This window comes from Mobula hypostoma, chromosome 21 (assembly GCF_963921235.1).
Source record: "Mobula hypostoma chromosome 21, sMobHyp1.1, whole genome shotgun sequence".
NCBI classification, from domain to species: Eukaryota; Metazoa; Chordata; class Chondrichthyes; order Myliobatiformes; family Myliobatidae; genus Mobula; species Mobula hypostoma.
Window position 1 is genome coordinate 45,730,059 of NC_086117.1, and position 22,357 is coordinate 45,752,415.

The 22,357-nt window shown below is 42.6% G+C and overlaps 1 protein-coding gene across 4 annotated transcripts in view; it reads right to left on the reverse strand.

The window, feature by feature from the left end:
• Nucleotides 1–2,701: 2,701 nt before the first annotated feature.
• fbxw5 (F-box and WD repeat domain containing 5) overlaps nucleotides 2,702–22,357 on the reverse strand; it is a 41,364-nt gene continuing 21,708 nt past the window's right edge. For all 4 annotated transcript variants that reach the window (XM_063073192.1, XM_063073191.1, XM_063073194.1 and 1 more), the window contains exons 6-9: nucleotides 17,437–17,902; nucleotides 9,851–9,998; nucleotides 9,221–9,433; nucleotides 2,702–4,097 (exon numbers count right to left, since the gene is read on the reverse strand). In XM_063073192.1, the coding sequence (XP_062929262.1) occupies nucleotides 3,860–4,097; nucleotides 9,221–9,433; nucleotides 9,851–9,998; nucleotides 17,437–17,902 (1,065 nt within the window). In that variant the 3' untranslated portion in view covers nucleotides 2,702–3,859. The remainder of the gene's footprint in view (nucleotides 4,098–9,220; nucleotides 9,434–9,850; nucleotides 9,999–17,436; nucleotides 17,903–22,357) is intronic.

Here is a 22,357-nt window from a genome sequence, read left to right on the forward strand (position 1 = left end):
AGATTTTTTACTCCTCATGTATGTGAAGTACGTAAGAAATAAAGTCAATTCAAGTGGAGTTTGATAGGTTTATGATTAGTAAGGACGTCAAAGGTTATGTGCTGAAGGCAGGAGAATGGAGTTGAGAGGGAGAAGTAAATGAGCCATGATTAAATGTCAAAGCAGACTCGGGGCTGAATAGCCAGATTGTTCTCTGTCTTATAGTTGAAGTCTGAGGATTTTGAAACCATTATTTGTTGAAGGAATTGTTATGAGTAGCTGACAAATATTTTAACTTTCCGTGTATCATCGCTGGTAGTGAAGGAAATGACTAACTCCTTCCATCTTTGCGTGCAATGGGATTTTGTGCTTATTCTTCACTGTTCTTCATATTTCATGCTCCACGACAGAAGGTGAAGTTCCAGTTTAAGTGACATATTGATTGACGTATAGTTCTGCTTTTTTTTTTAAACCATTCCTTTATTCACTTGAACATCTTACAAATTTGGCACAATGATGGTTGATTCACTGATCCACTTCAAGATGGTCCAACACAGTCTTCTCAAGGGTAGTTAGATATGGGCAATAACTACCACTTTGCCAGTGAAGCACTAATTCTGGAAAAAAAATTTAAAAACTATTGTGGAGGTAACTTGCATTTAAAAATAAGAATGGCTTAGTGCAGATTTAAGTGTGTTCAAAGAGCATGGAGACAGTATAGAGGCACAGCAAGTAAAGGGTTCAGTCCTGACCTCTGTTGCTGTTGGTAGAGAGTTTGCTTGTTCTCTGTGAATTTCCTCCACCATATGCAGATGATTGGTTAATTAGCCACTGTAAATGGGTACAATGGGGGGGTTTAAATGGGTGGATATCAAAGTGGGATTAGTGTAAGTGTGTGTCTGACAGTAGGTAGACCAAAGCACCTGTTTTCAATTATACAAGTATTCACTTCAGTTACAGTTTCAAAATAACAAAAAAAGGAAAAGGGCCCAAGCAAAAGTTTGGGTACCCTGCATGGCAGTACTTAGTAACACCCCCTTTGGCAAGTATCACAGCTTGTGAATGCTTTCTGTTACCAGCTAAAGGCTGATTTATACTTCTGCGTCAAATCGATGCCGTAAGTACTGCGTCGCCGCAAACCCTACGCAGAGCCGGCACGGATCCCTATGCCGTAGCCTGACGCGCACTTCTCCCAAAATGTAACTATGCATTGCGGCAACGCAGACTGGCAACTGTGATTGGTCCACTTGGTAGCACTGCATTTCTTCCTATGCTGCAATAGCTTCCCATTGGGTAACTGAAGGGCAGGGAAAGGAACTCTGGTTGCAATGCTTTCCATAAAGCTTTATAGACTTCCGAAATTATGGAGGACACATTTCGCTTTTACGAAAAAAGACGCTCGCTTTAAACTTGTTTACTCCGAGAAAGACTATCATGACCATAAAAGCCTTGCACGAGCAGGTGTGCGCGCATGCGTGACGTGCGCAATTTGCAGAGCGACGCAGACTCACCAACGCACAAGTATAAATGCTCACAATGCGCATAGGCTACAACGCAAGCTTGACGCACAAGTATAAATCAGCCTTAAGAGTCTTTCAACTGTTTGGGGGATTTTTGCCAATTCTTCCTTGCAAAAGCCTTCTAGTTCTGTGTGAGATTCTTGGGTCGTCTTGCATGCACTGCTCTTTTGAGGTCTATCCACAGATTCTCGATGATGTTTAGGTAAGGGGACTGTGAGGGCCATGGCAAAACCTTCAAGCTTGCGCCTCTTGAGGTAGTCCATTGTGGATTTTGAGGTGTGTTTAGGTTCATTATCCTGTTGTAGAAGCCATCCTCTTTTCATCTTCGACTTTTTTTTTAAAAAACAGACAGTGTGATGTTTGCTTCCAGAATTTGCTGGTATTTAATTGAATTCATTCTTCCCTCTCCCAGCAAATGTTTCCCGTGCCACTGGCTACAACACAAGCCCAAAGCATGATTGATCCACCCCCGTGCTTAACAGTTGTAGAGGGGTTCTTTTCATGAAATTCTGCACCCTTTTTTCTCCAAACATACCTTTGCGGCCAAAAGGTTCTATTTTAACTTCATCAGTCCACAGGACTTGTTTCCAAAATGCATCAGGCTCATTTAGATGTTCCTTTGAACCTTTTGAATTGAACTTTTTAGCCGCAATAAGCAAAGGTATGTTTGGAGAAAAAAGGGTGCCGAATTTCATGAAAAGAACACCTCTCCAACTGTTAAGCACGGGAGTGGATCGATCATGCTTTGGGCTTGTGTTGCAGCCAGTGGCACGGGGAACATTTGCTGGTAGAGGGAAGAATGAATTCAATTAAATACCAGCAAATTCTGGAAGTAAACATCACACCATCTGTAAAAAAAAGCCGAAGATGAAAAGAGGATGGCTTCTACAACAGGGTAATGATCCTAAACACACCTCAAAATCCACAATGGACTACCTCAAGAGGCACAAGTTGAAGGTTTTGCCATGGCCCTCACAGTCCCCCGACCTAAACATCATCGAAAATCTGTGGATAGACCTCAAAAGAGCAGTGCATGCAAGACAGCCCAAGGATCTCACAGAACACGAAGCCTTTTGCAAGGAAGAATGGGCAAAAATCCCCCAAACAAGAATTGAAAGACTCTTAGCTGGCTACAAAAAGTGTTTATAAGCTGTGATACTTGCCAAAGGGGGTGTTACTAAGTACTGCCATGCAGGGTGCCCAAACTTTTGCTTCAGGCCCTTTTCCTTTTTTGTTATTTTGAAACTGTAAGAGATGGAAATAAAAGTTTTCTTGCTTAAAAATATTAAAGAAATGCGTCATCTTTAACTTTATGCCTTTTGGAAATCAGTTCATCTTTTACTCGCTTAGCTATTCACAGTCAAAGAAATTTTGACCAGGGATGCCCAAACTTTTGCATGCCACTATTTTAAACAAGAGATCCAGAGCTCCACACAAAATACTGGAGGTATTCAGCAAGTCAGGCAGCATCCATGGATGGGAATAAACAGTTGATATTTCAGTCCAAGACCTGGAAAAGGGAGCAGAAGCCAGAATAAGGAGGTTGGGGGGTGGGGGGGGAGGGGAGATAGGCAGAGGAGGTAAAGTACTGAAGGAGGAATCTAATAGGGAACATTAGACCAAAGGAGGAAGGGAACCAGAGGGAGGTAACGGACAAGTTATTCTGCTCAACAGATGATACCCAACTTGCTGAGTTCCTCCAGTATTTTGTATGTGCTGCAGTGCTTAGTGTGTACTGTTGTAGAGCTACCTCTGACAGCAGTACAACATCTTAACTATTGTGAACTATTGCATTGAACAGTGAAACTTTGTGAATCCATTTATTGTCTACAGAACATTCTGAAATTAGAATGAACCAACAACTGTACATTTTAGAATAGGATTACAATACCCAGAAAGCAAGCCCAGTTTTAAATACAGAGTTTCAACCTGGAGAGTCAAGTGTTTTCAGTTATTCTTTACACCGTACCAAGTTAACTTAGCTGTAGGCTCCATGTGTAAGGCTGCAGTGGGAGTGGAAACCTCAGCTGAACTGAACTGTTGAGCCATGTGGCACCAATTTGGGATGAACAGCTGGCAAGCAGTACTTGCTGATTTGAGAAGACATGCAAATTAAGTCAATGTCCAGCTGTAGTTGGTTAGAAGCATTTACCTTCAGATTCATTCAACGTGGACTGACTAGTATCACACCTGCATGTTTGAGGGACTTGGAGCACAATTCAGAAAATCAAATGAATTTTGATGTTCTCTCCTCTGTAACCACTTTCCTGAAAGTTTGAAGTCATCTGGACGAGTACAGTAGTATTAGCTACAGGTACCCAGAGTAACCTCTCAACCCATGTTCCTGACCCATGACTCAGTCACTTCTTATTGAGCCAGAAGAAGGAGAATTTCTTGCGGTTGGGCTTGGTGCTGATGATACGCATGATGCGTGGTGAACGCCAAACCTTCAAAGTGCAGTCATCACTGGCTGTGATCAACATTTCTTGGTCCACTGGGCTGAAGGCCACAGAATTCACCACATCCTCGTGCTGTAGCTTTGCAAGGCAGATGTTGTAGTGCCTATCCCAGATGTAGCCATGTCGGTCCTCAGCACCACTAGAGTGAGACAGAAAGCATGGAGATAGTAAACAGCTGCCAAGCCAGTTAACATTTTCACTTCAGCTCCAGAGATTTTGGTTCAATCCTGACCTCTGGTGGTGTCTGTGTGGAGAATGCACATTCTCCCATGACTGAATTGTTTGCCCTGTTTGCTCTGGTTTCTTCACACATCCCAGAGACATTGGCCATTGAAGATTACCCCAGAGTAAATGGATAGAGAATCTCTGGAGAGTGGATGAAAATGTGGTGAGATTTCAAATAGTGGAATTAATGTTAGTTTAAAATGTTGACGGTCCGCTTAGACTCAATGGGACAAAGAGCCTGTTTCTGTATCACAGAAAAGGCCTGTGACTGGAAAACGTGCCTCCTCTGTATATTTATCCATTAAATTTGAATCCATACCCTCTGCTTACAAACAACTCGATTTATAACCCCCTAGAAGTTGTTCCTCTGTTTATTAACTTGGGTTACCAGTGTCCTTTTTAATAGGTTGATTGGCTGATTATTTTAGTCACTGTACCAAGGTACAGTGAAAAACTGTTTTGCATACCATCCATCAAAGCATTTCATCAGTACATTGAGGGAGTTCAAGGGAAAACAATAATAAGTGTTGTGGATCTGTGCATATGGATGCCAGGGTCATGAATTTGAAAAACAAGTGACATGTCTTTCCATGTTCAGCTCCCTGAATACATCCATACACAAAGAACTCCATCTGCCATGATTATACTTACTGTACAATCATTGGTCTTTCCATTTGCACAGAACAACTCCAATCTCTAGCAGACCAACCCCAACAGACATATTACAACTCATCCCAGCAGTATACAAGACCAAGTTCTGATACACCTCACAATCGAACCAGCATGCTCCAATCTGCAATAAAGAGACTAATTTACCACAGATTGCTTTCACAAATGAAGTCAATTCATCATAAACAGCTGGAGCTAGTTCCTATATTGGAACAGCTGTTTCACAGGCTTTTCAAGCAAAAGTCTAATGCAGTTGCATTTATATAACCTATTTTTCAGCTTATTCTTCAGACCTCTCTACCATGATGCCATAGCACACTGTCACATGAGAACAGATCACCAGAGTTGACAGTACAGTGGTAGAGAGCAGGGTGCAGCGCAGAGAATTCCAGGCATTGACCTTAAATAACAACTAAATTAAGGTCTTGCCATTGACAGCCACATCCCACAAAGAGAACCTAAAAAGTGCTGATTGTGAACTAGTACAAACCCTTCTCTAATACAGACTTCAATCAGTCATAGATGGCTCACTCTCCCCTCATCATCACCATCTCCCCAATCCTAAATTCAATCTAACAGGACTTCAATCAATACACAGCACAGATCATATATAACCATATAACAATTACAGCACGGAAACAGGCCATCTCGGCCCATCTGGTCTGTGCCGAACTCTTACTCTCACCTAGTCCCACTGACCTAGCCCATAACCCTCCATTCCTTTCCTGTCCATATAGCTGTCCAATTTAACTTTAAATGACATCATCCAACCTGCCTCAACCACTTCTGCTGGAAGCTCGTTCCACACAGCTACCACTCTCTGAAAAGAAGTTCCCCCTCATGTTACCCCTAAACTTTTGACGTTTAACTCTCAACTCATGTCCTCTTGTTTGAATCTCCCCCACTCTCAATGGAAAAAGCCTATCCATGTCAACTCTATCTATCCCCCTCATAATTTTAAACACCTCTATCAAGTCCCCCCCTCAACCTTCTACGCTCCAAAGAATAAAGACCCAACTCGTTCAACCTTTCTCTGTAACTTAGGTGATGAAACCCAGGTAAAATTCTAGTAAATCTTCTCCGTACTCTCTATTTTGTTGACATCTTTCCTATAATTCAGTGACCAGAACTGTACAGAATACTCCAAATTTGGCCTTACCAATGCCTTGTACAATTTCAACATTACATCCCAACTTCTATACTCAATGCTCTGATTATAAAGGCCAGCATACCAAAAGCTTTCTTCACCACCCTATCCACAAGAGATTCCACCTTCTGGGAACTATGCACCATTATTCCTAGATCCCTCTGTTCTACTGCATTCTTCAATGCCCTGTATGTCCTATTTTGATTAGTCCTACCAAAATGTAGCACCTCACATTTATCAGCATTAAACTCCACCTGCCATCTTTCAGCCCACTCTTCTAACTGGCCTAAATCTCTCTGCAAGCTTCGAAAACCTGCTTCATTATCCACAACTCCACCTATCTTAGTATTATCTGCATACTTACTAATCCAATTTACCACCCCATCATCCAGATCATTATTGTATATGACAAACAACATTGGACCCAGTACAGATCCGAGGCACACCACTAGTCACTAGCCTCCAATCTGACTAACAATTATCCACCACTACTCGCTGGCGTCTCCCATCCAGCCACTGCTGAATCCATTTTACTACTTCCATATTAATGCCTAACGATTGAACCTTCCTAACTAACCTTCCGTGTGGAACCTTGTCAAAGGCCTTACTGAAGTCCATGTAGACAACATTCACCGCTTTACCCTCGTCAACATTCCTAGTAACCTCTTCAAAAAGTTCAATAACATTTGTCAAACATGACCTTCCACGCACAAATCCATGTTGACTGTTCCTAATCAGACCCTGTATATCCAGATAATTATATATACCATCTCTAAGAATACTTTCCATCAATTTACCCACCACTGACGTCAAACTCACAGGCCGATAATTGCTAGGTTTATTCTTAGAACCCTTTTTAAACAATGGAACAACATGAGCAATACACCAATCCTCCGGCACCATCCCCGTTTCTAATGACATTTGAAATATTTCTGTCAGAGCCCCTGCTATTTCCACACCAACTTCCCTCAAGGTCCTAGGGAATATCCTGTCAGGACCTGGAGACTTATCCACTTTTATATTCCTTAAAAGCGCCAGTACTCGCTCTTCTTTAATCATCATAGTTTCCATAACTTCCCGCAAACACGAGGAATTCTGCAGATGCTGGAAATTCGAGCAACACACATCAAAGTTGCTGGTGAACAAAACAGGCCAGGCAGCATCTCTAGGAAGAGGTACAGTCGACGTTTCAGGCCGAGACCCTGTGTCCTGACGAAGGGTCTCGGCCTGAAACGTCGACTGTACCTCTTCCTAGAGATGCTGCCTGGCCTGCTGCGTTCACCAGCAACTTTGATGTGTGTTGCTTCCATAACTTCCCTACCTGTTTTCCCTTATCTTACACAATTCAATATCCTTCTCCTTAGTGAATACCGAAGAAAAGAAATTGTTCAGAATCTCCCCAATTTCTTTTGGCTCCACACATAGCTGTCCACTCTGATTCCCTAAGGGACCAATTTGATCCCTCACTATCTTTTTGCTATTAATATAACTGTAGAAACCCTTTGGATTTATTTTCACCTTACTTGCCAAAGCAACCTCATATCTTCTTTTAGCTTTTCTAATTTCTTTCTTAAGATTCTTTTTACATTCTTTATATTCCTCGAGCACCTCATTTACTCCATGCTGCCTATATTTATTGTAGATATCTCTCTTTTTCCAAACCAAGTTTCCAATATTCCTTGAAAACCATGGCTCTCTCAAACTTTTAATTTTTCCTTTCAACCTAACAGGAACATAAAGATTCTGAACCCTCAAAATTTCACCTTTAAATGACCTCCATTTCTCTATTACATCCTTCCCATAAAACAAATTGTCCCAATCCAGTCCTACTAAATCCTTTCGCATCTCCTCAAAGTTAGCCTTTCTCTAATCAAAAATCTCAACCCTGGGTCCAGATCTATCCTTCTCCATAATTATATTGAAACTAATGGCATTGTGATCACTGGACCCGAACTGCTCCCCAACACAAACCTCCGTCACCTGACTTAGCTCATTCCCTAACAGGAGATCCAACACTACCCCTTCTCTAGTTGGTACCTCTATGTATTACTGCAAAAAAACTATCCTGCACACATTTTACAAACTCCGAACCATCCAGCCTTTTTACAGTACCACTTCCTAGAGATGCTGCCTGGCCTGCTGTGTTCACCAACAACTTTGATGTGTGTTGCAGCCCTTTTACAGTATGGGCTTCCCAGTCTATGTGTGGAAAATTAAAATCTCCCACAATCACAACCTTGTGCTTGCTACAAATATCTGCTATCTCCTTACAAATTTGCTCCTCCAATTCTTGCTCCCCATTTGGTGGTCTATAATACACCCCTATAAATGTTACCTCACGTTTCCCATTCCTCAATTCCACCCAAATATCCTCCCTAGATCGTCATACATTTTCCTCCAGAGGCTGCTAGATTAGCCTTTATGTTAAGGGAGTGATCTCAAATGCTATATCTAATGCTGGGCAAAGCTATTATTGGTCATAAATTTTATTCAGAGACATAGCACAGAATAGGCCCTTCGAGCCACACTGCCCCAGCACTCCAACACCACCGATTATTAACCCTAACCTAATCACCGGACAATTTACAATGAACAATTAACCTATCTGGTACGTCTTTGGACTGTGGGAGGAAACCATTGCACCCTAGGAAAATCCACACATTCCACGGAGAGGACATACAGACTCTTCACAGAACGGCGCTGGAATTGAATTCTGAACTTTAGAACGTCCCAAGCTGTAACTGCATCGTACTAACTACTACACTACAGTGGTACCCAATAATTATCTGGAGTCCATGCATGTCCCCATGTATCAGGGACCTTGCCCTAACAGAGGGTAATCTAGTATGAATTGCCTTCTCCAGATGCACAACTTCTTTCCAAGTCCAATTTATCATGAACCGCACACATAGAAAAATGTTAACACTACTTTAAGACACTTTCATTTTGTTTAGTGCATCCCCTTGAAGTGTTATCGATCTCTGAAAATTTAGTAGCAGTTTCTCTTTGGATACAGGTTGCCCCATCTGGCAACAATTCACTCTGCAGTCGTTATCACCTGACTATATGGTCATGGACCTGAGGTAGTGGCCAATAAGTGGGCTAGGTAATATCAGGAATATACTTTCAAGGCAATTCACGATTCTGATAAGAGATGGGCGAACATACAGGAACTGCGGACCCCTCAGATGACGTGGATTGAAAGGAAGCAATAAGTTTACCTGGCAACATAATCCCTGCTGACATCCAAGAAGATGAAGAAACACTCGTCATTGGGAGTGTAAGCAGTGTGTGCCCGCAGGGTCTGTGTTACTTCCTGCATTGTCTTCAAGTCAAATACGTGGATATCAATTTCCTCAGCAATGGGCGGAGGGTTCATGGGATCACTGATGACACAGCCTTTGGGCCAGGCACGACTGTTCACATACAAATACCTGAAAGGTAGCACAGTGCAATAACAAATCCAGCACAGAGTCAATAACACAAAGAACCTGGACACACACTCCGTTAGGACTCTGTGGCTTGGCGTAGAAACAACACCAAGGAATGGGCTGCCATCATATCTCAAAACCACATTTCCAACTGACTTTGAAAAGACATTCCTGGCATTGAGAATTTCAAAGCAAAACAAGCTAATAAAAAAAAATCCTCCTCACATTAATCCTAAACAGCCAACCTACTACACTGTCTCTGTCTTTAGCTGCCCTTCTTAATTAACCCATCAAACATTTATTTCAAGTATTATACATGTTAATGAATGCTTGGATGTTGCATGTGGGTATATCCTGGTCAAAGTCAATGAATAGTAGAATAGCTGTGCTCATTGCCTGGTGTGGTATAACAGGACTGACCTGTGGTCTGGAGACAGACCCATTCCAATGATGTGACCATGGACATCAATCGTATAGTCCAAAGGATCAAAGAACTCGTTAGAACTCCGTTCTTCCCCCAGTACTGGACCAGTTGTTGTCATGTGATGAGGCAGTATTTGCTTAATACCTGAAATATCAAAAAGAAAAATTCATATCTCCTCTTGTACATGTCCACAAAAACCTCCATCTGCTTTAAGTGGCTGTCAATTTCCAGCTTTTCCAGATGGTTTGTTCTCCAATATCATTTCTCCCTTCCCTCTACAATAATGCAGGATCCATACATATGTGTCTAAACAGTGTCTCTTCACATATTTGACTGAACATTGAAACAGGACAAAAACTTCCAGAAGAAACAAAAGAACTCCAATCATTATTATGGAGCAAATAACGTGAAAGCTGAACTTGTTAAACAAAAATAAGACATGATACGAGAACAAATTGTGTCTTATTTATCCGTCACATTGTACAAGGCCACTCTTAGGAATTCCCTTCAACACAGCAGGTTTGCAATTACACATTTCATTCTCATCCACAAACACTGATCTTAATGAGGATGGAAAATTTATCATTACAGAGGTTCCACAGGCTATGGAAGACCTGACTTACAGAAATTCTTCCAATATTTTGAAATGATTTTTTTCAACATAGCAAAATCAATTACAGAAGTGCAAATGTCTTCAGAAGCTATGGAACAGGGGTCACTAATTTATTCAAAAGTCAACCAGTCTTCCAAACAGAAAACTGCTTAAAGCTTAAACACAAGAAATCTGATGGTATGAATATCGATTTCTTCTGCTGGTAAAAAAATTCCCTCCTCTTTCCCTCTTCTTCTATTCTCCACCCTGGTCTCTTACCACTTCTCACTTGCCTATCACCTCCCTTTGGTGCCTCTCATTCTTCCCTTTCTCCTGTGGTACACTCTCCTCACCTATCATATTCCTGCATCTCCAGCCTTTTACAGTTCCCACCCTCACCTTCTAGCTTCTAGCTATCCTTCCCCTCCCTTATTTCAGTATCTTCCCTCTTACTTTTCAGTCCTGTAGAAGGGTCTCAGCCAAAAATATTGACTGTTCATTTCCATGGATGCTGCCTGACCTGCTGAGTTCCTCCAGCATTTTGTGTATATAATTATTTAAAGATACCCCTGCAGTAGGCCAGTTAAAGAGATTTATTTTGGAAATTGACAAAGCAATCTCTTCTATTGATGCTTCTAAAACACTAGAAAACAACGCAACATCTATTGATACTGCAAGGCCATCAAAACCAACCCTTAGACGTGGAACACTAATTCTGTACCTTTGTAACTACACAGGGGAAGACAACAGATAATTGTTCATGTTAATAGCTTACACTGAAATAACTTTCCGGATTTAGGAAAATAAAAACTGAAACAGGGAGAGTTCCCAGGAACAGAACCCTTACGTAACCCAGGGTCTGTCTGCACTAGTTTATCACAGGGCAATTTGAAGTAACGTTGAAATGGGGTAAAGCAGAAAATTGGGATGCATGAATGGATGAGATGATCCCTGACGTACTGGGTTTATTTTCAATGCACCAGTGACAAGGAAGGAGATAAAAGATTTATGAAAAATTGAGTAGGAATGTTACTCCTTTGATCAAAATAGAGAGTAGGGTTATCCCTGGGAATAATAGACCAGTGAATCTTACTTCAGTGGTGGGCAAACTATTGGAAAAGATTCTTAGAAACAAGACGTACAAGCATTTGAAGCATAGCCTGATTATGGATAATCAGCATGGCTTTGAGAGGGGTAGGTCATACCTCATGAGCCTGCTTGAATTCTTGGAGGATGTTACTAGGAAATTGATGAAGGTACTGCTGTGGATGTATGGATCTTAGTAAAGGATTCGATAAGGTTCCCCATAGTAGGCTCATTTGGAAAAGTCAGGAGGAAAGGGGCCCAGGGAAATTTGACTGTGAATTCAGAATTGGCTTGCCCAAGAAGACAGAGTGGTTACAGATGGAGCATACTCTGCCTGGAGGTCTGCTCTGGGGCCCATGCTCTTTATGATTTTTATAAATGACTTGGATGAGAAAGTGGAAGGGTGGGTTAGTAAGTTTGAAGATGACACGAAGGTTGATGGAGTTGTGGATAGTGTAAAAGGTTGTCATAGGTTACAATTGGACATTGGCAGAATGTAGATCCGAGCTGAGAAGTGGCAAATGGTGTTCAGCCTAGAAAACAGTGAACTGATTCAACTTTGGAAAGTCGAATTTGAAGACAGAATACAGGGCTAATGATAGGAGACTTGGAAGTGTGAAGGAGCAGAGGGATCATAGGGTCCACTTCCATAGATCCATCAAAGTTGCCACGCAAGTTGATAGGGTTGTGAAGTGTTGGCCTTCAGTAGTCGGGGGATTGAGTTTAAGAGCCAAGAGGTAATGTTGCAGTTCTACAAAACCCTGGTTAGATCACTCTTGGAATATTGTGTTCAGCCCTTGTCACCTCATTATAGGAAGGATGCGGAAGCTTTAGAGAAGGTGCAGAGGAGATTTACCAGGATGCTGCGTGGATTAGAGAGTTTGTATTATGGGACAGGTTGACTGAGCTAGGGTTTTTCTCTTTAGAGCAAACGGGGGTGAGAGGTGACAATAGAGGTGTACATGACGATAAGATGCATAGATTAAGTGAACGGATAGCCAGTGACTCCATCTTATCCCCCTTGGTTCATGCCCCTACTACCTATATCCATGACAATTCATATGCTCCCGATCTCTTCAACACCTTTCAGTTCCCTGTACCTGAATGCCTCATTTTCACCATGAATGTCCAGTCCCTATACATTTCTATCCTCCATCAAGAAGGCCTTAAAGTTCTCCACTTCTTTGTAGACAGACCTAACTAGTTCCCCTCCCCACCATCCTGCTCCATCTAGCAGAACTAGTCCTCACACACAATTTCTCTTTTAGCTCGCCCCACTTTCTCCAAGCTACAGCCACGGGCTCCAGCTATGCCTGCCTTTTCGTTAACTATGTGGAAAAGCTCATGTGTTCCAAGCCTTCACTGGTAATGCTCCTCAACTCTTCCTGTGCTTCACTGATGATTGTAATGGTGCTGCTTCATGCACTCGTGCTGAGCTCGTCAATTTCATCAACTTTGCCTGCAGTTTCCACCCTTAAATTCACTTGGTCCATTTCTGACACCTCGCTCTCCTTTCTCAATCTCTGTCTCCATTTCTGGAGACAGACTGCTACTGATATACTTTATAAACCTACTACCTCTTCCTATCTTTTCTCAGTTCCTCTATCTCTGCCGCATCTGTTCTCAGGCCGATTTCCTTTCCTGGAAATCTGAAATATCCTCCTCCTCCAACAAATGTGGGGGGGGGGGGGGTCCCTTCCTCCACCACTGATGCTGCCCTCACCCGTATTTCCTTCCTTTACTCATTTGGAGAGACATAATCTGATTAGGGATAATCAGCATGGCTTTGCAAGGGCAGGTCGTGCCTTACGAGCCCAACTGAATTCTTTGAGGAGGTAACACAGCACATTGATGAAGGTAGAGCAGTGGATGTAGTGTACATGGATTTCAGTAAGGCATTTGATAAGGTTCTCCGAGCGAGGCTCATTCAGAAAGTAATAAGGCATGGGACCAAGGAGACCTTGCTTTGTGGATCAATTAGCTTGCCCACAGAAGGCAAAGTGTGGTTATAGATGGCTCGTATTCTACACGGAGGTCGGTAACCAGTGGTGTTCCGCAGGGATCTATTCTGGGACCCCTCCTCTTTGTGATTTTTATAAATGACCTGGATGAGGAAGTAGAAGAGTGGGTTAGTAAGTTTGATGATGGCATAAAGGTTGGGGGTGTTGTGGATGTGTGGAGGGCTGTCAGAGGTTACAGCGAGACATCGTTAGGATGCAAAACTGGGCTGAGAAGTGGCAGTTGGAGCTCAACCCAGATAAGTGTGAAGTGATTAATTTTGGTAGGTCAAATTTGAAGACAAAATATAATAATAATAGTAAGACTCTTGGCAGTGTGGAGGATCAGCGAGATCTTGGGGTCTGTGTCCATAGGACACTCAAAGCTGCTGCACAGGTTGACTGTGTTGTTAAGGCAGCATATGGCGCATGGTGTGACAACCATGGGATTGAGTTCAAGAGCCATGAGGTAATGTTAAAGCTATACAAGACCTTAGTTAGACCCCACTTGGAGTACTGTGTTGGGTTCTGGTCACCTCACTACACAAAAGTTGTGGATACTATAGAGAGAGTAGAGGAGATTTACAAGAATGTCGCCTGGATTGGAGAGCATGCCTTATGAGAATAGGTTGAGTGGTGACCTGATAGAGGTGTATAAGGTGATGAGAGGCATTGATCATGTGGATAGCCAAAGGCTTTTTCTCAGGGCTGAAATAGCCAACACGAGGGGGCACAGTTTTAAGGTGCTTGGAAGTAGGTACAAGGGGGATGTCTGAGGTTTGTTTACACCGAGAGTGGTGGGTATGTGTGCATTGCGGATAGTGGCGGATACAATAGGGTCTTTTAAAGGACTCTTAGATAGGCACATGGAGCTTAGAAAAATAGAAGGCTATGTGGTAGGGTATTTCTAGGCAGTTTCTAGAGTAGGTTACATGGTCGGCACAATATTGTGGGCCAAAGAGCCTGTAATGTGCTGTAAATTTCTATGAGTCTATGATCCTGGACATCTGCCCTCACACAATCTTCTAGCATAGACTTCCTTTTCTCCTTACCCACCACCCATGAGCGTCCATATCCAGCACAGCATTCACTGCAGCTTCTACCATATTCAACTGGATCCCATCACAAAACACATCTCAACTCACCCCCATTCTCTGCTTTCTGCAGGGATCGCTCTCTCAGTGATTCCTTTGTCCATTTGTCCCTCCTAACTGTTCTCCTTCCTGGCACTCATCTCTGCAGCAGCACAAGTGCCAATCTGCCTATTCACTTCCTTCCACACTCCTATTCAGAGCCCCAGGTGAGTCAACACTTCACCCATAAGTCTGTCGGAGTCATCAACTGTATCTGATGTTCCTGGTGCAGCCTCCTCTGCCTCGATGAGATTTGAAGTAGACCGGAGGACCACTTTGTCAAGTACCTTCAGTCGGACTGCAACAGGGAGAATTTCCAAGTGCCCAGTCATTTTAATTCCACTCCCCATTTCAATCTGACACATCAGTCCATGGCCTCCTCTACTGCCATGATGAGCCACTCTGAAGTTGAAGGAGCAACACCTCATATTCTGCCTGGGTAGCCTCCAACTTGATAGGAACAAAGATTACTCCAACTTCTAGTAGTTTATCCCCCCCCCGCCCCCCCCCCGCTTTTCCATTCCCCATTCTGGTTCCCCTCTTGTTCCTTCTCTTCTCTTCACTTGCCTATCATCTTCCTCTGGTGCCATTCGTCCTTCCCTTTCTCCCATGGTCTACTCTCCTCTCCCATACCATTTCTTCCTCTTCAGCCCTTTACTTCCACCCTCCATCTCCCAGCTTCTCACTTCATACCCCTAACTTCCCCCTCACCTATCAACTTCCAGCTTGTACTCCTTCCCCTCCTCCCACCTCCTTATTCTGGCTTCTTCCTCCTTCCTTTTCCAATACCGATAAACGGTCACAGCCTGAAACGTTGACCCTCTCCATAGATATGGCCTGACAAACTGAGTTTTCCCCTGCTCTGTTCATCATTCCTTATTGCCCTACCATTTACTGTCCATGTCCGACCTTATCTGAACTCCCAATAGGAGGCGGCAGAGGAGGGTCGTTATTGTGATCAAAAGCCTGTTACTAGAGATGTACCACAGTGATTTGTGCTGGGACCCTTATTATTTGTAGCATGCATTAACAATTTGGATATGAATGAAAGAAGTTTACAGACAACAACAAAAATCAAAGAGCTAGGTGTAGGCTATAGAATGGGGTGGATCACTTGGTAAAATGGACTGAATTTAGCCCAGATAAGTACAAGCTGATGCTAAGAAGGTCTAGCAAGGGCAGGACATACACAATAAATAGTACAGCCTAGTGAGCATTGAGGAATAGAGGAACCTTGGTGTTCAAAACCAAGGATCCCCGAAAGTGGCAGCATGGATAAATGGAGTGAAAAAGGTAGGGCACAGAACATAAGAACAGATAAAGTAGTGTAACACTTTATAAAACTTTGAAAGCCACAGCTGGAGTACTGCAGCAGTTCTAGTTATCATACTATAGGAAGGGTGTGATAGCACTGGAGAAGGAATGGAAAGTTACCAGGATATTGCCTGGGATGGTGCATTTCAGTAAGGAGGGGAGACTGCGTAAGGTACTGTATGTTTAGTTTCCTTGGAGTGGAGGAGGTTGAGGGAAGATCTGCTAGAGGTATATGAAATTATGAGCAACATGAATAGGGTAATAGGAAACGTTTCCCCGTAGCAAAGGTATTAAAAACTAGAAAGCATAGGTTTTAGAGGAGAGGCACCTGGTGATGGGCATTAAATACTGGCCGTGGCAATTTTCCCCCAATATTATGGAAGCTTTCACCTTCATTTCTATGTCCATTCAAGTTTACTTTCATACTCTGAGTTATCTCCTTCAATTACCTTTCTCATCTTTTACTGAATTCTAAAGTGCTCCCAATACTCAACCTAAATGCTGATAGTAACATTTATAAGCCTCTAACCAAAACCTAATGTTATTTTAACTTGTTACCTACAATCAGACCACTTTTCCCACGGAAGATTTGAGTTCTTAGTATAACCTGGCTCATATCTTCCAACATATGCCAGTCCTTATTTATCCTGATAGATCCATGAAGTCAGAGTCATACAGGACAGAAACGGGCTCCTCAGATCACTATTCTGATCTTTTTAATCCAGTTTTGCCGTCCCACCTCTGTAACTATCCTTCTTATACCAATGCAATTTATTCCGACTTAAGAACCAAATTTTGAATTGCTTAAGTCGCTTTCAAACTCACTATCAAATTAAGAGTTCTTCCTTGACTTTCAATTATACGTTATTATATTAATGCCGTCTCTTTGCACAACACTAGATCTAAAAGTGCAGTTCTTCAAAAGGTTATTCCAGAAAACCATCAATGCATTCCAAGAACAATGATGAAAATTTAGTTTACCCAGGCTCACTGAAGATAAGTTTTCTCCACGATTACATTATTACTTTTATTACGAGTAGGTGGAGAGCTGGGGTTATGTACAGTAACTTTATGTAACTTAAAGGAATCATATGGACCACAGAAAATTGTCCTGACCCTCATCCATTTCTTCCCTCTTGCACAACCACTAGTTTAATTGCTCCACCACTGGTAGATGTACCTTAAGCCACCAACGTACTAACTCTGGAATTACCTCTCCAACCTAACCTCCTTTAATGCACTGCTTTAACAACTTCCTTTTTCACAAACTGTTGCTTTTCACTCTTAACAGGTCCTATACAACTCACTGTCATTTTATATGGACCCTCCCCAAACCTCATCAGTTGCTTTGAAACAAATCATTTCTTTAAACCTGTTATACACATGCAAAAGTTACCTTGCCGAATATATTGTGATAGGACAGGCCTCATCTTGGTACAGATAAGGCACCTGGAACCTACCTATCTGGTGGGGAGTGTAGGTAAGGCTTCCTGTGGTGAAGATCAAGTACTTCTTGTTTTGAGTTTCCTGACACTCTGACAGGATGTCCATGTCTGCAGGCTTTGTCTTGGCCTGTAGAAAAAGATCTGCCACTCGTGCCTCCAACTGCTTCTCATCTAACAGAGGCTGGAGCCCTATAGTGTCCGCGCCTGCCTCTATCTCTGCACTGTCCTGCACACCAGCCTCCAGCTCACTCGCACTCTCGTTGCTGTGCTTCGGCTTGTTGTAACATTCGTCCTCGCTGTCGCTACCCAGGTAAAACACCTGAGGTGATGAACTGAGCCCCTGCTCCTCGAAGCCCAGCAGAAGATCCGGAGTGTTATGTCTGCTGCAGTCTGCTACCATCACCGTGCGAATGGTGCTGGCGTTCCGGTTCTGCAGCTGAAACAGTCTCTTCACCACGTTTATATTTTCCGATTCAATATCCTAGTGTGAGGGAAGGGAAAGAGTGCATCATTAGGCACTGCATTGCTACTGTTGTGTAAACTAGATAGCCAGTGGACAGGGGAGGACAGGGGCAGCTGGGGAAATGAGCTAGAGAGAGCTCTCTGTTTTGATCTAATATCAATGCATCTTTCATCAGGAGCAGGATACTAAAAGAGGTTTAATAGTTTATGAGCATGGAAAAGGAGGATGAAGTTCTAAGTGATAGAGGAAGGTTGTAGTGGGTAAGGATCTGTTGGGCTTCTCTGTGAGATAGAAGCAGAGGGCTGCAGGTTGTCACGGTGAACGAAGGACGTGCACAGGCTGAGCATGGGAAGAGTGGGCGCAGGAACAGAGAGAGGTGAACAGAACTAAGCAGAAGTAGAACAGCCATTGGGCACTTTGTATTTGCCAATTATTCAATAAATTGTATCCAATCTTTTACCTCAGTGTTATAGTCCCTCAGTACCTAAAATTCTTTCGCCCTCTGATTCAAGCACACAAGCAAATGAATCTGGTAGAGAATTCCGAAGACTCACCACTCTCCAAATTAATACATTTCTTTTCATCTCCTTCCTTAAATGAGCAACCCAGGTCTTAACTCCAACAAGGAGAATCATCATTGCCTTGTTTACCCTGACAAGCCTGTTAGAAACTTTGCCAGATCCAAATGTCTTATCTGTCATTCTTTCAACTTAAGACAGGCTGTGTAATTTATATAAACCTCCCCTACTATCCCAGGCAGGGGATTAACTTTAACTGTACTCCTCCGACTCTTGCACAAAAATATGGACAGAGAACAGTATGCGATATTCCAGATGCACTCTTAGCAGAGCTTTACATAATTAAAAGCATATAAAAGCCTTCTGAATTGCTTGCTGTAGCTACAAGTAACTGTGTGACTTATGTCAAGGTCACCCTAGGCCTCTTAAATACCAACACCTTTCAAATTTTCCAAAAATGACCAAATATTTTTCTACATTCTACATCATCTATCACATCCTTACTCATTCACTTAACCTCTTTCTACCCTCTGTAGCTTCTCCATCACACTCTGTTTTGTAGATTTAGATGTATTTTAATAGATTGTTTCATCTAAATGGTAGAATACATAATAGTACAGCACAGGAACAGATCCTTCAACCCACCATGTCAACACTGACCATGATGCCCATCTAGTTAATCCTAGCTGCCTGCACATGGCCTGAATTGATCTATTTCCTGTCTGCTTCTTGTGTCCGTCTTGTTCATATCAACTTCTAACATTTTTCCTGACAATATGTTCCTGGTACCTATAACACTGTATATAAAAAAAACCTCACAAAACTCCTTTTAACATTCCCCCCCCATCTTAAATCTAGACCAAATAGTATTTAGCATTTCCACCCTGTGAAAGACTGTCTGCCCTATCTATGTCTTAGAATTTTCTAAATTTCTACTGAGTTGCCCCTCAACCACTGATGCTCCAGAGAAAACTATTGAAGTTTGTCTACTCCCTCCTCATACTAACACTTTCCAATCCAGGCAACTTCTTCGTGAGCAACTTCTGCACTCTCTCCTAAGTTTCTACATACTTTCCTTGGTGTAGGACCAGAAGTGCATACAATACTCTAAATATGGCTTAAATAAAGTTCTATGCACATGCAATGAGACTTCTTTACATTAATACTCAGTGCACTGACTGATGAAGGCAAGCATGTTGTATGCTCTCTTTACCACCCCATCTACTACAAAGATTCAAAGTACATTTATTATCAAAGTATGCAGTGTACAACCCTGAGATTCATCTTCCCCAGACAGCCATGAAACAAAGAAAACCATGGCACCCGTTCAAAGAAAAACATCAACCTCTTCCCCCCACCCACTTTCAATGTTGCCACTTTCAGGGAGCTATGCACCCCATGATCCCTCTGTAAATCAATGCTCTTACATTTTGTATTGGCATCTTAACTTCAAAATGCAACATCTCATGTACAGATATACTCAATTTGCCATTTCTTTGCCCAAATTTCCAAACGATTTATATACTGCTACATCCTTTGACAGCCTTCTTCACTGTCCCCAACTTCATCATTTTCCGTGTCATCTGTAAACTTGCTATCCAGATCATTTATGTTTCACAGAGGTCACAGCACTAATTCTTGGAGACCAATACCGATAACACCTCTCCACCACCACCCTATGCCTTCTATGACCAAGCCAATTTTATATCCAACTTACCAACCCACTGTGGATCCGGTGTGCCTTAATCTTCCCCACCAAGCCAAAATTGGGGGATTTCAACAAACACTCAAAGACATAGACTGTGAGCAGTTGGGCTCCAGAACTGATTCCTGAGACATCTCCCACCAAACTACAAATGTCATGCATATTTTTACTCTCTATTTTCTAACAAATCCTCAATTCACACTTGCCTCTGCAAACCATTCTTGTTACTCATTCAGTATTTAACCAGGAACCTGTTCATTTTCTATAGTTTAAATTACTCCAGGACAAGACGCTGGTGTGGTTGGAATAGTCTGTTCAGTTTTGGTCACTCCGGAAAAATGCCACTAAACTGGAAAGAATGCAGAGGAGATTTATGAGAATGGGGCTCAAGGTCCTGAGTTATGGAGAGAGGTTCATCAGGTGTGTTTTCATTGAAGCATTGGAAAAGATGGGTGATCTTATAAATAAAGGCATCCGTTAGTCTTGCGAGACCATGGACCTGTACCTGGAAGATCTTCACTGGGCAAGGTTGTATGGAAGACCATGCTGCAAGTCTCCCCTCTCCGGGTCACCAATGTTGTCCAAGGGAAGGGAATTAGGACCCATACAGCTTGGCACCAGAGTCGTCGCAGAGCAATGTGTGATTAAGTGCCTTGTTCAAGGAGACAACACGTTCCCTCAGCTGGGGCTCGAACTCACGACCTTCAGATTGCTAGTCCAATGCCTTAACCACTTGGCCACGTGCCCACACGTGGTGATCTTATAGAACTATATAAAACCATGACAGACACAGATTGAGTGACTGCACTCAGTCTTTTTCTGAGAGTTAGGAAAATCAAGAACTAGGGGACACAAGTTTAAGGCGAGAGGGGAAAGATTTAATTGAAACAGGAGGGAAATCTTTGCACCCAGAGTGTGGAATGAGCTGCCAGAGGAAATAGTTGAGGTAGGTACATTAACAACAATTAAAAGGCACTTAGAACATACGATAAATAGGAAATGTTTTGAGGGAGATGGGCCAAATACAGACAAATAGGATCAGCTTAGATTAGAATCTTGGTTGGTCAGTTGGGACTAAGAATCTATTTCTGTACTGTATAATGCTATTTACTTGGAAACTTTCCAAGGCACAAATCCAAGGTCTCATGGGACTAACGGATGCCTAAAAAAATGCTATTTATTTATTGAGATACAGTGCAGAATAGGCCCTTCAAGCCATGCCGCTCACAAATGCCCCAGTATAATCCTAGCCTAATCACAGGACAATTTACAATGACCAACTAATCTACCGATCAGTATGTCTGTGTGAGGAAACCGGAGCATCCAGACGTAACCCATGCAGTCACTGAGAGAACGCACAAATTCCTTACAGGCAGCAGCAGGAATTGAACCCACATCACTGGCACCGTAAAGCACTGCGCTAACCACTGCAATACCATGCCATTCCAATTTATTTATGACTCTTGGACCAACAACAGAGAAGTGTCTTGAAGGAGAAGGGATAATGTGCTTTAGCAAGTGAACTCTTGATCTTAGTTTAAGCTGCTTCAGGTGCAGCCACCAATACTGGCTGTGAAAGATTACAGAGATACTGACAGACAAAGCAATGAATGATTATGAAAACTAGAATGAGTCTATTTCACAAATTCAAGAGCCCATGGTATTACAGGAAAAGTACTAGATTGGCTGACTGGCAGGAGGCAAAGAGTGGGAATAAAAAAGGGCCTTTTCTGGTTGGTAGCCGGTGATTACTGGTGTGCTGCAGAGGTCGGTGTTGGGACCTCTTCTTTTCAACTTGTATAGAACATACAGAACATAAAAATTTACAACACATTACAGGCCCTTTGGCCCACAATGTTGTGCCGACCATGCAACCTATTCTAGAAACTGCCTAGAATTTCCCTCGTCCATAGCCCTTTATTTTTCTGAACTCCATGTACCTATCTAAGAGGCTCCACTTCACCACCACCGCGGCAGTGCATTCCATGCACACACCACTCTTCATATGAAAAACTTAACCCTGACATCCCCTTGGTACCCATTTCCAAGCACCTTAAAACTATGTCCCCTCATGTTAGCCATTTCAGCCCTGGGAAAAGCCTCTGGCTATCCACACAATCAATGCCCCTCATCATCTTATACACCTCTATCAGGTCACCTCTCATCCTCCATCACTCCAAGGAGAAAAGGCCAAGTACACTCAACCTATTCTCATAAGGTATGCCCTCCAATTCAGGCAACATCCTTGTA